This window comes from Sciurus carolinensis, chromosome 2 (assembly GCF_902686445.1).
Source record: "Sciurus carolinensis chromosome 2, mSciCar1.2, whole genome shotgun sequence".
In the NCBI taxonomy this organism is placed as follows: domain Eukaryota; kingdom Metazoa; phylum Chordata; class Mammalia; order Rodentia; family Sciuridae; genus Sciurus; species Sciurus carolinensis.
In genome coordinates, this window is record NC_062214.1 from 38,660,993 (window position 1) to 38,678,088 (window position 17,096).

Genomic DNA, 17,096 nt, shown 5'->3' on the forward strand with positions numbered 1-17,096 from the left:
CAGGAGGATCACAAATCCAAAGATAGCCTTAGCAACTTACCAAGACCCTGTCTCAAAATAAAAAATAAAAAGAGTCGAGGATGTGGCTCAGTGGTTAAGTGCCCCTGGTTTCAATCCTTGGTACCAATAAATAAATAAATAAATAAATAATAATTGTGAGCTATTTCAGAAACTGCACTAAAGAGTGAGCTGCATGTTAGCTCCCTGTTTCACCCAATCCTTACAACCACCACTTAAAGAAATACTGTTACATCCATTTGCTAATTGAGAAGACATATGAGCATTAATAAAGTGCCCAAGATCACATAGCACTATAAGAATCAATCTTTGACACAGGTCTGTCATAATGCAAAGTCTGGATATTTAATCATTATGCTGGCATGAAATATGATATCTCAAAATTTATACAAATTTTTAAAATTTATCACATTTTAGCTAACTTCACGTAGGCCTTAAAGTATTTATTAAGGTAATTCCCAAGAACTTTGTCTTTGTGGCTATGCAATTTAAATGATTTTTCCCCTTAACTGATTAATGTCAATAATGAGGAATGCAAATGATTTTTTATTATTTATCTTATATGATATCCCTTTACCAACCCTATATTTATTTGGGCTTTTAAAGTGTACACAATCATATAATCCATCAAGAAAATTTTATCTCTTCCTAACACTTCAACCTGTTTACATCAGTTTTATGCCCAGTAAGTACTGGACAATTTTCAGAATAATTATTTTCTATAAAAGAAGAACCAGTCATAGCATTTTAAGTTACTAAAAAAAAGTTGTTTTACTATAAAATAAAATTAATTCTCACCTTTACAGAAAATATAACACCTCCTTTAGGCTTAAAAGAATTGAACAGAGCCAGCAAATCTTTTGCCTTTAATCTATCCCAGTCCATGTTGCAAACTGCTAATCGATGTGTAATCTGAGAAAGGAAAATAATTAAATATTACATAATCAATATTATTTTCAATGGTTGAAAAATAAAAATTCAAAAATATGCTTTCTTTCCACCAAGTTCTGAAATATCAGTACAGTAGTTACCTAAGTGGTTTCAACATGTAAAAGAGAACTTCCAATGAGTTAAACAATAACAGATAAAAGAGTTTTTCTTAGTTACTTCTCAGTTCTTAAATCAGAACATGGTCATAAGATGATTTTTTTTTAACTACTAAATTTGTTAAATTATCTGTCACTCATACATGAGTGGGGACTGTGACCCAATAATATTTCCCTAAGGTACAGAAGGTACAGAAGACACATTACTAGCTAAAACAAGTATTTTGTAAAAATTTCAAGTGACTTTTAATTATTTATGTAGAATTTCTTCCTTATCTGCTGGGACGGACATCTTCTAATTTATGTAAACATATTCCATATCAATAAGTTTAAATCAGAATCATTAAGATTTTTACTACCAGTGGCTGGGGTTGGGAGAGGTGGCTTAGTGGTAGAGCACTTGCCTAGCATGCATAAAGTCCTGGGTTTGATTCCTAACACCAAAAAATACAAAACAAAACAAAACCAAAAACTCCAAAACACACAAAGAATACTATTACCAAAAAAGGTTTTCAACTTATTTTACTTTTTGTGATTCTGGGGATCAAACCCAGGGTTTCATGCATATTAGGTTCTACCACTGAGGAACACTGCCAGTTTCCTTTCCATTTAATTTCATGATGTCAATTCTACCAGCCATAAAAGTTAACTGTAACAAGTTATTCACAAATAATCTTATTCAAAAGGTTACCTCATCAGCCCGAGGAGCATCTTTATCTAATTCTCTCCAAGCATGCTCAAAACCAGGTTCTTCTGGAAATAAATCTGCCAAATCATCGTCATCTTCAGAACTAGTTTCTATATTTCCTTTACCCCTTGCAAGATCAGGGCCACTGTCACTTTCAGTATCATCTTTACTATCTTCATCTTCCTCTTCATCTTCTTCATCATCTTCATTTTCATCATCAGATGAAGCTCCACTACCATCTGTGATTTCATCTTCAGATTCTTCATCACTTCTTTTTTCACTAGCACTGTCTGAATCTTCCTCCATAGTATCTTTGTCAAACATTTTACCATCACTGTCTTTTACCACTATGAATGGAACTGTTGCAAAATGTTAAGGGAGAAGAAAAGTACACAGTGAATTAAATTGAATCCAAGTTATTGTGACATTTGATCCAGTAAAACTTCTATGAAAAAATTCAGTAAAATTCAAGCTTACCTAAGTTATTTAATAGAAATTTTAACATACATCCAGCTCACACAAATAGATTCATTTCATATATATGAAGGGTCTGCTATATCCTAGGCAATCACTGGCAAGATGAAGTAATTAATGTCCTCACTAAACTTTGAATGAAGAAGATAGATGAATAGGTATCAAACAAATAAAACCAATCAAACCAATAAACACAGACAACAAAAGAAATGACAACTCAGATAAATTCTAAATAGGAAAGTTATATCATGCTTTCCAAGAACATGTACCAGTGGTTCCTAAGTGAGAGATGACTAAGCTACTACCTGAAAAAACAGTTAAATAATCAAGTTAGATTAATAGATAAGGGAAATTTATTACAAGTAGCAAGAAAGCATCTAAAGACCTGCCAGTTGGAAAAAGTCAATAATCATGTCTGGATTGCAGATAGTATTCAGTGAAGAAACAGATGGAATTCAATATTCACATAGGAGCCATAATACGCAAAAACCAAAGCAATGGGAAACCATGGCTGTTTTCAAAAGGGCACTGTCAGATTTGTATATATAAGTCACCTTGACTTTAACATAGAAAACTGGCTGGAGAGAATGAAAAGTGGGCATGAATGGAGCAATCTGAAAGACAGACAGTACAGTACTCTAGCTACGAAATGAAGATAGCACTAGATTGGTGGCAGTAGAAATGTAGAGAAGTAAAAAGATTTCAGAGTCATTTAGGAGGTAAAAATCATAATCAGTGACAGGATTTTTGATACAAAGAACAGAAGTTTTGGAAGTATCAAAGGTAAGAGTTCTGGCTTCTTGGCTTGCAAATCCAGCTAATTAACTAGATAGTTAAATGAACAGAAACACTGGAAAGTAATTAGTTCTTTGATGAAGGAAGAGTATGGATTCAGTTTTGGATATGTTGAATTTGAAGTGCCTTTGAGTCATCTAAGAGAAAACATCAATAAGGCTGCTGGTTATTAAGAGATACAGCTCAGAGGAAAGTGAGTTAGAGAAAAAATTTATGACTCACGCAGCTAACAACAGAAACTGTGATTCGGATGAGATCACCTATAAAGAGAAAAATAATAAATTTTCTGCTAACTTTTGAACTTTGTAATTAACTGCTATTTAGAATTGGTAAAAAAAAAAAAAATCAAGATTTTTGTTTAGGAATTTTTTCAACCCTCAGGATTCTGAACAGGCTCATTTCTTCTAAAAGTAATCACTACTCTGTGTGTGTGTGTCTATATCCTATAGTTTATTATGTTTAAGTTGATGCTTACATTTCTGCTTACAGACTCTAAGTTTTAAGAGCAAATTTAAAAGTTTAAGACTTACATTGAAACTTGGTTTCTCTTAGTTCTATACTCTAACAGTATTTATTCATTATCTACTACATGCAAAGTATTGAACAAGGTGAGGGAAAATGAGATCATGTGTAACATGATTCCCATCCCTGATAGGTTCATAATAAAAGAAAATTTTTTATTGATTTATGAATCTATGTTCTAAAGTCCCAGAGACAGACATTTAAATTTGTCTGTAAAGACATATTTATAATAAGGAGGACTGCACAGATAGCATTTGACTTAAGACTAACTGAATGAAAGGCATTTTGTTAGAAGGGAAGGAAAAGAGCTTTCATTTTTAGTATCAAGAGTAGACAGTAATAAAAAATAACTGGCCAGCAATGTGAAAAAGAAGGTATTATCTTAAGTTCTGTATAAGGGAATCAGAAGAATATAAAAGTCAAAGTCTTTAAATTATTATGAGTTAAGCATAATTTGCTTTTAAGCAACACACTGAGAAATAGATTGTGGACCCAGCTCTTACCTAACACTGCAATATTTCTCAAGCATCAGTCATTATACCATTTTTATGATTTTTGCATATCACTGAAATTTTTCAGTAAATTAGCTTCTAAGAGTTAGCTTTATTCTAAATACTCTTGATGTCACAGACATGATGCAGTAGTTTGTTTTCTAAGATGTTGAAATAATACATAATTACACAGAAGCCCACAACATACAAAGCTTTATTTTAGATAAAGTGGGGTTACAAAAATAAGTGTCAGTCTCTGTTCTTCAATAAATGCTCTAGTAGTTATTGTAAACACTAGACTATTATCAAACTACTTTTTAAAAAGCTGATTTACCATTTTTCCCCTAATTATAATGAATGCACCCTGTAAAAATAAAATTAAGAAAATGTGGCTTAATGAAGAAAATTAAGATGGTCAGTAACTTCTCATTCAGAGATTATTCAATGGTTATTTTAGTACATAATCCTCGAAATTTTTCTTGAAGTAGCTGGTCCTATCATTTATATATTATATTTAACCTATTTTTCAAACTTTATACATCATAGATGTTTGGATGTACTACAACTTTTTAATCAATCCTTTAATGATTTAGGTTAACATTTTTAATTTTAAAAATAATGATGCAATCACATTCTTTGCACACATCTCCAATTATTTACTTAAAATAAATTCTTAAGACTACAAGTGCTGGTCATGAACATTTTATAATGACAAAAATGACTCATATTTTTTCCTTATTGTCCTTTAAAAATCCCTTGCATATAGCACTTGCTGCAATGATTACTGAATAAAAGAGGATTGTATATTCAATCATTTAATTCTAGACTATGGAACTAATATAAAAAATGCTAGAACATGGTGGGGTAGAAAGAGTCAGAAGACAAGAGTTGCAGTTCCAGCTGTGTGTTTCTTGCATAAAGCACTTTAACTTGGTTTCTTGATATATCTTCATTTCTCAAAGTTACTGATAAAATTAAATGAGGAGAATTTTAAGAAGATTCTGTTTAAACCAAACCAAAGGATTAAAAAGCTATTATATTAATCTAGTGCCTTAAACTAAATGCTAGAACATCTTACCTCACAAACTCAGCAACACATCAACCTTGCTGCTGGTCCCAGTCCAGTTTTACTCAATTTCAGTAATCAGTCTACTATCCCTTTTCTCCCTGTTCCTCATGAGGTTTGCTGGGAATGGGATCCCCATTTCCAACCCACTCACCTCTACTATTTAGAATTCTGCCCACTGCTTGATATCTCCTGCTTTCCCAATGTAATCCCTGTTTCTCAAGACCTTCCTGCCTTTTCCTAATGCCTATCCTCCGTGGGTACTATCATTACAATCAGTCTTTGGTTCATCTGTATCACCAATTTTCAGTTACACCATCAAATATGAGAAACATTAATATTTAAAATTGCCAGCTGTCAGAGGCAACACAAAATTTTATTAAACTTAGTTAACATGTAAACACAATTAGATACCAGGTATTTTCTTACCTAGTTCCAAACAGTCATTTCTATCTCTATTACCCATTTATCTCTTTAAGATCTTATCTAATCACAAACAGATCTCTTTTTGAACATGACCAATCACAATTTTGCTCAAATAGTTCTCAATATGTAGAACACTTTGATCCTCAAGCTTAAATCCTTTCCAAACCCCAATCAAAATAGTGCATCTTCTAGAAATTTTTCTCTGATTATTCTTGAGTGGCCCCTTCTTATGAACTTCCATAGCTCTCTGCTAAACGTCTTTTATGGCACTTACTGTTATTTTATTTTGTACTCTGGTTCTGATTTTCTTCCACTTCAGATTTAGGCTGTCCAAGGAGCCATATATGACAATTTTGCACTTGAAATATGGCTCATCTAATTTGAGATTAGTATAAAAAAAGGATGTAAAATGTCATTAACTTTTAAACTATTGATTATATACTGAAATAAATTTTTGATGTATTTATAAATATATTATTAAAATTAACTTCATCTGTTTCTTCTTTTTAACATGGCTATTAAAAATTTTTAAATTAGGCATTTCTGTTGAATAGTGATACTTTAGGACCACTTCATAGAGTTTAGCAGGCTGCTATCTTTACATGGGCATCTACGAAGGAAAAAGGGTTGAAATCAAAGCCATCTTCACTCATCAAATCATGTACCCTGCAGGGTGGTTGAGTCTCCTTCTCTCAAAAGTGTTATCTCCCACCAAACTGTGAGCACTGGAAAGCTACGTGTTCAGAGTATGCATTTTTCATATTTTTCCAAAGGTATCAAAAAAGTTAGCAAAAGCCTTGAAATGGGGGACCATGCCTTATTCGTTCTCTATCTGCCACATATTAGTCACAAAGTAGCTGAATTAATTAATAAATGAATACATGATTTTGCTTACCTTCAGACACATCTCTTCTTATGAAGTGATTACATATTAACACTATCGGGTTAGAGCATATAGCCTTAACTAATGCCCAACACAAATCAAAACTATTAGGAAAGGAATTTTACATCTGTCTTCTAGCACTAATCAAAAATAAATCATTGCATGTTTTTTCTTTCATAGCTTTACATTTACATATAAGCATTTAACTAATCCCAACATACCATGAAAATAATTATTGTTTACTTTTTTAAAAGATCAGTATAAAAATAAACATGTTTAACATCAAAGATTCCCTAATTCTTTCCAACCAACCTGATTGTTTTTCTCTTTTTGACTTAGAACAAATGATCTTGGGAGATTTCACAGTTTCAGAGGTGCTTGAGTAAACCGTCCTTAGTTTTCCTTTGGGAAAAGTGTCTGTACTACATTTGATGTTTTTTTTCACTTTTGTACTTTTATATGTAAATTCTTCACTATCCTTTTTGGGACTTATTTCTAAATCTATCTTCTTAAATCTACATGAGTTTTTCTTTTGCTGAATTCTTTCGGAATTATCTACATCATTTTTATTTTGACTAACTTTTTCAGTTTCTTTCTTTTTCTTCTCAGTCAGATTTTTTGAATCTATTTCTTTTTTGGTCTGGGGTTTTTTCTTCATTTTCTTTTGGTTCAGTGCTTTGTTATCTTCATCAGAGAGGTCAGAATCAGAATCTGAAAGGTCATAGAAACGTTTCAAGTCCTCCGTGGTACTGTGGCTGATGGGGCGTCCTCTTTTATCAACAGCATAGTTCAATTTGAACTTTTTGTCATGAAACATGGCTCGAAATCTCTTGTCAATTTTGACTTTTCGATCCTTTTCTGGCATTTCCCAAAATCTGGGATCCTTTGAAACCCGCCTAAACCGCTGGTCACTCATTATTTCTTGTTTGGATGACATTTTAAAATCTCTCACTGAAGAAATGTTTGAAGAAACCGAATACTAAAAAAATAAATAAAACAAATGTCACATGGATGAAGTGTAAATAATATTTGAATATTGCTAAATATTTAAATATTAACATCAAATATTTTTAATATTAAATATTAGTTTAATGTTAAATATTAAATATTTAAATATTTGATATAAATGTTTAAAAACATTAATTCACAATATATTCTAAGTTAAATGTACAAAAAAATAAAGGTAACCTAAGCCTTAATCTCTCCAAATTATTCTGGGCACATGCAAGAAAAGCAAAAACATCAAAATATCCTCTTGGCTATTACAATCATTTGGAGAAACAAATTTAAGGCAAACCAAGCAGAATCTCAAAGCTTTATGGAAAAGGGCAAATGTTTATTAGTCCATTTCACTCACTATAGGTTAAAAGCGGAAGTAATGAAAAGATCCCCAAGCCTCAAATGGTCTCATTTGTTTCTTCATATTCTAGTCCCATTTTTTCTATTATTCTATACCCACTGCTTCTCCCAACAGCATTTAGTTCAACAAAGTTAGCTTCCCAACTGAATAGACCAATCAAGTCAGGTTTACCTTACACACTTTAAATTCTACCATCCTTCAAGAATCAGGTAAAGTCTCACTTTAGTCAGTATATACCATTCCTTCCTATAATTAATTTAGTGTAGAAATGACTATGGCCCACAAGATCTGATTCCCCCTAAAACACATTAATATACGTGTGTGTGTGAGAGAGAACTAGCATTGGTCCCTTGTAAAGTGTGATGGTTCAGCTTATCCCGTTTTGAGTTTTGCAAAACACCAGAAGTCATTGATTGTTAAGAGCAAAAACGGACTGATCAAATTGGGCAGTACTGCTTTCTTTTAAAAACAAAGGCCGGAATCAAACAACATTACCCTATGTAAATTTATGATTACACAAATGGTATACCTTTACGCCATGTACAGACAGAGAAACAACATGTATCCCATTTGTTTACAATAAAAAAAAAAGGCCGATTCTAAAGCTATTGTTTTTCTTAAATTTGAAAAAAAAAAATCCTTTTTATGCATTACCAAGGAAAACTCAAATGTTCCACTGATTCATTTATAAATTGTAGATACATTATAGCCCCTAAGCCTCTGAACAGCCTTACGACGTAGGTATAGCCTCATCCAATTTAGCAGAGGTAATGTATGTAATGAAATCAAAGCACACGATAAACGTCCAATATTCAGAGACCGGAAGTCGACTTGATCTCACCTCTAGATGCCTGTCCTCATCCAGAGTCTACCCTACCCTCTAAGGCGGGTACCCCAGACTGGACCCAGAAGCAAGAACTCCTTCCCACCTCCCAATCCTCAGGCGGAACCAACTGGGATGAGGTTCCCAAGAAGCAGCCCTGAAGAGGACTAAGAAAGCCTGAACGGCAAGGACGCAGAAGGAAGAAGTGGAGCACCCCTCACAAATTGAAGAGGATCCTGTCAGAGACTGGTGCTGCCGCCCCACAGCCTTTTTTTTCTCTTTTCCATTCTTACTCACCGTGTCGTATCTTTCTACGAGCCTCACATGGGACCCACAATCCTCCGCGTGACGCTCCGCCGTAACGGCACGCGAACTGGGCCAAACTACTACATTTACTTCTTTCCCTCTAGCACTCTACACGCCGTAGCCGCGCAGGCGCAGTCGCAAGACAAAAACACGCAGGCAAGTTGTGTCGCAGCCAGAGATGCTGAGACAGAGTAGTCTCTGGCGCCTGTGGCCGCGGCCTCTGGGGGCCGGGGTCCTGGCAGCGAACCTTGGCGGCAGAGAAGTCTCTTCCGGTGTATCGCCTCATGGCAATACCTCGCCCGGAGTCCTGAATATCTTCGACCGGAATTTGAAGAGAAAACAGAAGAACTGGGCGGCCCAGCAGCCCGAACCAATGAAATTTGACTACCTGAGGGAGGAGGTAAGACTGAGGGACACCGCGGCGGTCCGTCCGTCCGGATCCTGTGGTCTTCCGATCCGGGAGCTCTAGTTCGGCCCGAACTGGCTCGACCTGGTTGTGTGACCTTGAGCAGCAACCTGGCTTTTCCCGGCCTCTACTGTTAACAAAGAAAGGCAGGACTCGGATGGTTTCTGTAACGTGCTTTTTCATTCATTCGTTTACTCAGCAAAATGTTGCTTGAGTTACAGCCACAGCTTTCATTTTAAGGGGAAAGGGCGAGACAGGCGTAGACAAGAAAGGTAATTCCAGTTAAAGAAGTAAGGTAAGGGAAATAAGTAGTAGCGCCTGCGATGATGGGGTCCGGCCGCTTAGGCAAACGACATGGTGAGGAATTAGCCAAGCAGCGACGGAGCAGGGGATTGGGGTCGGGTGGGATGAGCCTCAGAGGCAAAAGGAAAGACAAGTGTGAAGGCCCAAAGGACCTTATGGAAGCTTTCAATAAAGTTCCAGTGGCGGAGATAGTGGGAAAGGTTATCAGGAGGGCTCACATTATTAGAGGTTAAGGACTTCAGGTTTTCTTCTCTTTTGTGTTCCATCCAGTATGGTAACTCCTGGCCACTCGTGGCTACTGAGACTTGGAAATGTGGAAATATGGCTAGTCCAATTGAGATGTATTATAAGTGTAAAATACACACCGAATTTCAATGACCAAATATGGAAAAAAGGCAATAAAATATCTCAATAATTTTTGTGTTGAACACATGTTGGAATGATTGTTTTACATATTGGATTAAATAAAACATTAAGATTAACTTCTCTTATTTCTTTTTAACATAGCCTCTAAAATTTTTAAATTACTTGTGTGGTACTCATGACTTTTGGACAGCACTGCCCTAGAGGGGTGTGAGGCTCTTAAATGCTTTTAAGCAGTGGATTAACATTATATCTTTAGAAATTAAGTTTAGATCTCCTGATTTGTCTGTTCTAATCTAAGGGACCTCTTCTCCTTACTGCCCAGGAGGATTAGGCGTTTTTACTGAAACAGCACTGAACTCAGGGCTCAGAAGATATTTCTTCAGGGGCAGATCACAATTGGGGTCAAGTACAGTGAGCTCTTTGAAACTAATGCAACACACATTAATCAAGCCCCTACTTTGAACACAACTCTGTGCAAGCACTGGCTTGATCAGGTGATTGACAGTGTGTCACTTCTCAGGAAGCCTTACATGAGACAGCTGCGTAGAGATTGATAGATTCTATTACAGAGAAAGTCAACTGTCAATAAATTACATGTCTCTCATTTGTAAAGAACAGTGCACACACTACACTGATCCTGCAAGTTACTGGTCTGGTCCTGAAGAGTTCATGGTGGCATGAACTTAGAAGATGTGCATTCTTAATTCCTCTTCCCTTCAAAGAAAAGCACCTGGATTACATTTTGAAGCCTTATCAATGGCAGATCTATAATGAATAATATGCAATATGAGAGTGCTTTTATAATAAACAAATGTATTGTTATTATTATTAGGAATGATGTACAAATTGAACTTCTCCTCCCTTGTCCCCTCCCCCCCTACAATACAAATATACCTATGTTCCAAACTTGCAAATCTTAATTGTAGCTCTGGGATGTTTATGAGGGAGTGAGTAAAATGTGGGAATTATTAGACTCCTACATCTTTATTCCTGCCAGATAAATATAGCCCAGTACATGACCTATTTTAAATTGGAATGAGATGTGGGGGCAGGGGCATGCACTTTCTTCAGATTTGACTTTTTCTAATTTGCAAATATCTCTCAAAAAATTATTAACTCATTTAAGTATTCCATAAGATTTGTAAGTTTTCATTGTGTCCACTCTTTCTGTAATAAATCTTAGCTAATTTTTTCATTTTCATATACCTCATGCTAATCTATCTGGTTATTAATTTGCCTTTCGTGTTCCTGTTACTTTTCATTTTGGTGATCCATAATGTAAAGCTGTAAACACACATGCATTTTTAAGAAACTTTTGTCTCAATTTCATTAAGTTGACCTCCAAAGTGATTTGCCTGTTTCTTGGAAGAGTTTATTGTGTTTCTGTTCAGGATTTGAAATTGCCCTGTTAAAACAGGAAAAGGATAAAGGGAAGTACTTATGTTAAAGCATAAGTAACCTGTGGATTGTTACTTCTCTGTTAAACCTATTTGACATATATACATCGTTGCTTCTTGTGATTTTTCAGGTTGGAAATCGGATTGCGGACCGTATATATGACATAGCCAGGTAAATAATGGTTATAATAAAATACATTCAACTTTTATTTATTTATTTTTTTAATTGAGGTCTCACTGTGTTATCCAAGCCGGCTTCAAACTGTTATGCTCGAATGATCCTCCTACCTTAGTCTTCTGAATAGCTGGGACTACAGGCACTTTTGTTTAAAAGCCATCCATTAAGTTAGATGAAGGTTGGATGATTTTATTATATTTGTCTATAAAAAAGGGAATTTTGTAAAATCACAAATTCCAACTTTATTTTAGATAAATCCTTGCAACTGAAGTGTTTGGGGACAAATTAATTTTTTAATGTAAAAAAATGTTTCTTTGTTTTAAATAGGTCCCCATTTCATTTATTTCTTTAGTTCTATTATTTTAAAGAGCCAAAAGAAAAACAAAAAACTACTGTAATTATTTACCTGGATTATAGGTCATTTGTGATATAATAAAGGAAACATTAAATTTTGTACATCCTTTTGGATTTTGCAAACTTTTATGTCATGGCACTGAGCAAAACACAGTCAAGTCTATGAATAGACCTGTGATTATGGCTAATAGGTTTTAAACATTAAATATTTTGTTAAACATACTTGTCTAAACAACCTTTCATTAATATCTTATTTTTATAAAGAGTGATTTATATTCTCAATACTGATCTTTCGACTTAAAAACTAACTCAGCATTCAGTAGAGTGCTTGCCTTGCAAGCACAAGGCCCTGGGTTCGATCCCCAGTACCCAAAAAAAAAAAAAAAAAAAAAAACTAACTCAGCAAATCTGAGACTCACTTAAAGCTATATGATCAGTAATAATAATAACTAATTCAACTAATTTTTGTTGAATATTTGTACTGTGCTGAATATTTTAAATGCAGTATTTCATCCACTCTGATGAAATGCTATACCTTTCCCATTTTATAGAGGAGGAAAGTAAGATGCAGTAAAATTAAATCACTTGTCTATGATCACAGGGCTAGTAAATTACAGGCCTAAAATCTGAACTTTTGTCTTTCTAGTTCTAAAATTTGTGTACATAACTGTACCACATTGCCTATGTTTATAATCAAGAAATGGCATTAGGTTAAAAATAAAGAAAATGACTACCTGTAAACAAAACTTCTCTAACTATGTACTGGTGTTCTATAATTTTGACATACATTTTTAAGAAAAATTGAACAGGGACTCTTATTCTAGTTTTTAGGGGAAAAAATGTTACTAGTTGATACATTTTTAAGTTTTGTCACAAATTATCTTAAACATAATAGCCTATAATTAGATGTATTTGCAGATTTAGTCTGATATGATATCTTTAAAGGGAACAGTGTAGCATGGATAGTATTTTTGCTTCAGGATTCAAACTGACTAAATTAAAATATCGATTGTTCCTTATTAATTGAGGTATGTGTGTTGACCTGCTTAACTTTGGACGCCTAGAACTTTTAGTACTGTGAACCTGATAAGTTTTCAGCAAAAGTTACCTATTATTTAGGTGTTTTTATTTAATTTGGCGTATTAATACTCAAAAAATTTGAGAAATGGAATAATTACTAAGTCTTTCTTAAGTATGTCAATTCTTTTCATGTTAATTTACATTTAATCCCTTTTCTCTTTGGATGTATTGTTAAATGAAAATACTGTCATGAAATCTGTTCTTTTAATCCATATCATGGAACCACCTTGTAGAAAACTGGTTCTTCATGAGGTTGTGAAGAGTGACTGGATCAGATAAACTTTCTCTATACACAGCTTGCAAGGCAAGACAGAAAAAGACAGACAATGTAATTTTCTAAGAGTTGCATTCAATAAAATGTTTTTACTAAAGAAAAAATTAGATCTTAATTATTTTTTGGACTATATTACAAAGCATAACTTCTGTGTCTTTTTTTTAGAGATTTCACCCTGGCTTTGGATGTTGGTTGTGGAAGAGGTTACATAGCACAGCATTTGAGTAAGGTATATTTATTCAACAACTTAATTTACTTTTGAAAATGAATTGGCTATGGATTGAAGTTGTGGCTCAGTGACAGAGCATTTGCCTAGCACATGCAAGGCACTGGATTCAATTCTCAGCACCACATATAAATAAATAAAATAAAGGTCCATTGCCAACTAAAAAAATATTTTAAAAAAATGAATTGGCTAATCAATTCAGTTGAATCATATTTAGGTTTAGATTTTGTGTATATCAGAATTGCTAATTCATTTTATCCATTGTTTCTACTGATAACTTTTTTAATAACCTGTATATATTTCTCTTTGTTTTTAGTTTATTCAAACATTTTTGATAATTCACAATAAAAATCAGGGGCTGGGGTATGGATCAGTGGTAGAACACCTTTCTAGAATGCATGAGTCCCTGAGTTCAATCCCTGGCACTGTTAAAAAAAAAAAAAATTAGATTGACATTTTTTATAGAAAATGTGACTAAGCTGAGATTTTTAGCTAGAAAAATATTAATCTAATCAGTCACATAAGACTTTATTAATATTGATGACATTTTATTTTGTATTTTCTAATTCAGAGTATAAAGACATTCATTTATTCTTTTAGCAGCTGTGTATAGGACACTGTGCTAGACACAAAGGTTGGGGGGGTTTTCTATGTAAAATCTATTTAGATAAAAACACACTTGGGCCAAGGTGGGATGGGAGGGGGTATTTATGAGGCTTCACTGTTTTTTTTGTTTTTTTTTTTTTTATTGTAAACAAATGGGATACATGTTGTTTCTCTGCCTGTACATGGCGCAAGAGGCTTCACTGTTTTTGATCATAGTACATGCCATAGAATTAGTACAGTCGTTCAGATGCAACAGGAATTAAAGGAAAGGAAAAAATTGGCAGGAATCATGTAGTCTAGGCTTCTCAGAGGCACAGAATCTGATATGGTATTTTAAAGAATTTTTGATTGATAGTTCATCCATTAGAAGTCAGAGCATAGCAGAAGGAAAGTTAGAATGCTGTGGGATGTGATACAGTAATGTTTAAGGAAGATTAATTTGGGGGTGGCATGCAGGAAGAAAATGAAGGGAGAGGATAGAAAGACCAATTAAGAGACTTTGTTAAAGATGGTACAGATATGGGAAATAAAGACCCACCAGCTATTTGGAGGCAGCAGATATAAAAGATGGGATATATGAGACCTAGTAAAACTAACGGAACTTGATGACTCATTATCAGGAAATCTTACTTGGATTTCAAAATATATCTGTAGCCCTAGTACCACCTGTACTATCTGTACCTCCCTCACCATTACCTGTGAGTCTTAGCTACCATAATCTCTTGCCTAGATTTTTGCAGTAGCTTCCTTATTGGAAACTTAATCTATTCGCACAGCAAAGTAATCCTTTTAAAACGTAGGTTATATCATTCTTAGTCCACTGCTCAGGAACAGTTAATTTCTCATCTAATTTAGTCATAATCTAGAGTCCTAATCCATAAGTCCCTCAGTGGTTTGGCTCTTCAACATGACTCTGATATTTCCTTTGTCTCACTTTCTTCTTTTAGCAATCCTAGCCACCTTGCTTTGTCTTGTAATAGACCAGAGCTTTGTAGTGCACTTGTTCTCTATGCTCTCCCCAAGATACTTGTGTGGCTTACTTATCTGTTTAGTCTTTGCTCAAAGGACCCCTCATCAGAGATCCTTTCCCTGAGTACTTTCTAAAGTAGTGCCCCCACTCTCTAGTTGCTTGTTGCTTTGTTTCCATAGCATCTATTAATCCTCATGTACGTTTGTTCATTTGGTGTCTGTCTTTTCATAGTGGATTTGTTTGTTTTTGTTCATTACTAAATTCTCAGTACCTGTATCATACCCTGAAGGTATGTTAAAGGATAAATGCATGAACAAATGTAAGATAATCTTAAATATGATCGCCCACCGCCCACAGGCGGTGGGCAATCACAACGCGTATGCTCTTCTTGATCACAGGAACCAAAATGGGGTTTATTCCACAAGTCTCCGACTTATATTGAGAACATCAGCCTATCAGAGAGTAGACTACCAGGAAAGTCAGCCTATCAAGGAACAGTCTCCAGGCAGATACCAGGATCGCCTCATGTACAACAGCCAACCAGAGTTACTTCCTAAAACTTGTTTATGAGTGCAGCTATGTCTGGCAAGCTGCCAGGCGCCATCTTAGAGATCAGGCCACGGTGCGGCTCTGGGGCCCTCAGAGCCCGCCCCTGACACTTAAAGTTAAGACTTTTGAGATTGGGAAAAGTCAGAATGAAATGGGCAAGGAACATCATATCTTGAATATGTTGAGTTTAAAGTATCAGAGGATTACTTTAGTGTTGAGATCTGGCAAGTAGATGGAAATGGTGACTGAAATTGGGGTGTTGAGGTTAAGAACACTGACTTGAAGTTGGACAGGTGAGGATTCAAAATTTCAGCTCTGCCACTTGCTGTCTGTGTGGTCTTGGAGCAGTTACCCATTCTCTCTAGACTGCAGTTTCTATAAAATGTGAGCAGTAATAACTATCTCAAAAGAATAGCAAAAGGATTGAGACAAGGTAATTCTGGCAAAGTAGAGGCTATGGTACTTATTTGGAAGTCTCTGTCAAAGATAACAAACAAAGCCATAGGAATAGGTAAGCTCTCTGGGGCAAGAATGTAGAAAAGAACCATCCATGATGTATTTAGTGGTGGAAAAATGAGGAGGAGCCAAGAAAGATGCCAGGAGTAATAAGAAAGATGAAAAGTATTTGAGGAGGATGTTGAGGGGGAGTGATAGTGCTGGGAATTGAACCTATGGCCCCATACTTCTAGGCAAGTGCTCTATCACTGACTTATATTCCTAGCCCATCTCTTATTTATTTATTTATTTATGTATTTTGATTCATTGTACACAAATGGGGTACAACTGTTCTTTCTCTGGTTGTATATGAGGTAGACTTGCACCATTTGTGTAATCATACATGTACATAGGGTAATGATGTTTGTCTCAGTCTGTTATTTTTCCTTCCCCCCCACCCCTCTTGTTCCGCTATACAATTCATCCTTCCTCCATTCTTGCCTCTTTCCCACCCCTCGTTATATATCATCATCCACTTATGAGAGAGATCATTCAGCCTTTGGTTTTGGGGGATTGACTTATCTCACTTAGCATGATATTCTCCAACTGCATCCATTTACCTGCGAATGCCACGATTTTATTATTTTTTATGGCTGTGTAATATTCCATTGTGTATATATACCTAGCCCATCTCTTGATTGGGCAGAAATCCACCCAAACCAGTTGTTACACAGAGTTCGTAATGTAATTCAGGGATCTGGAAACAGCCAGGCCTTACAAGGGATAGGGACTTTGAAATGTCTGTATGGAGGCCTTTTTGTTCACGTGCTTTCTGAGATTACATGGATGCTACAGAGCTTCATTCTTCTTCCCCTTTCCCCCCATAGACTACCCCTAGCGTTCATTAGTGTGTGGGACCCCAATATAAAGTACCCTACACTCAGTGGAGTTCTAAAGATGGCTCATACCAGCTCAGAAAAACCTTTTTTCTCTTCCCCAACTCTGTTCAGTTATGTAGGGGAATCTGCCATGGTAGGAGTATTTACACCATGGA

General features: G+C 35.2%; 2 protein-coding genes across 5 annotated transcripts in view; one reads left to right on the forward strand and one right to left on the reverse strand.

The window, feature by feature from the left end:
- The window catches only part of Esf1 (ESF1 nucleolar pre-rRNA processing protein homolog), a 91,219-nt gene extending 82,023 nt beyond the window's left edge, over nt 1-9,196 (reverse strand). The window contains exons 1-4 of one of the 3 annotated variants that reach the window (XM_047538616.1): nt 8,890-9,196; nt 6,722-7,388; nt 1,756-2,111; nt 817-930 (exon numbers count right to left, since the gene is read on the reverse strand). In XM_047538616.1, the coding sequence (XP_047394572.1) occupies nt 817-930; nt 1,756-2,111; nt 6,722-7,346 (1,095 nt within the window). In that variant the 5' untranslated portion in view covers nt 7,347-7,388; nt 8,890-9,196. Of the gene's footprint in view, nt 1-816; nt 931-1,755; nt 2,112-6,721; nt 7,389-8,610; nt 8,843-8,889 lie in introns of those variants that run through there. The other 2 variants (XM_047538614.1, XM_047538615.1) reach the window with 2 other exon arrangements.
- Ndufaf5 (NADH:ubiquinone oxidoreductase complex assembly factor 5) overlaps nt 9,013-17,096 on the forward strand; it is a 33,560-nt gene continuing 25,476 nt past the window's right edge. The window contains exons 1-3 of one of the 2 annotated variants that reach the window (XR_007106968.1): nt 9,013-9,298; nt 11,502-11,542; nt 13,422-13,485. Coding sequence is in view for 1 of the 2 variants with exons in the window: in XM_047538617.1 (XP_047394573.1) it covers nt 9,077-9,298; nt 11,502-11,542; nt 13,422-13,485 (327 nt within the window). In the remaining variant the exon portion in view is untranslated. The remainder of the gene's footprint in view (nt 9,299-11,501; nt 11,543-13,421; nt 13,486-17,096) is intronic. The other variant, XM_047538617.1, reaches the window with a different exon arrangement.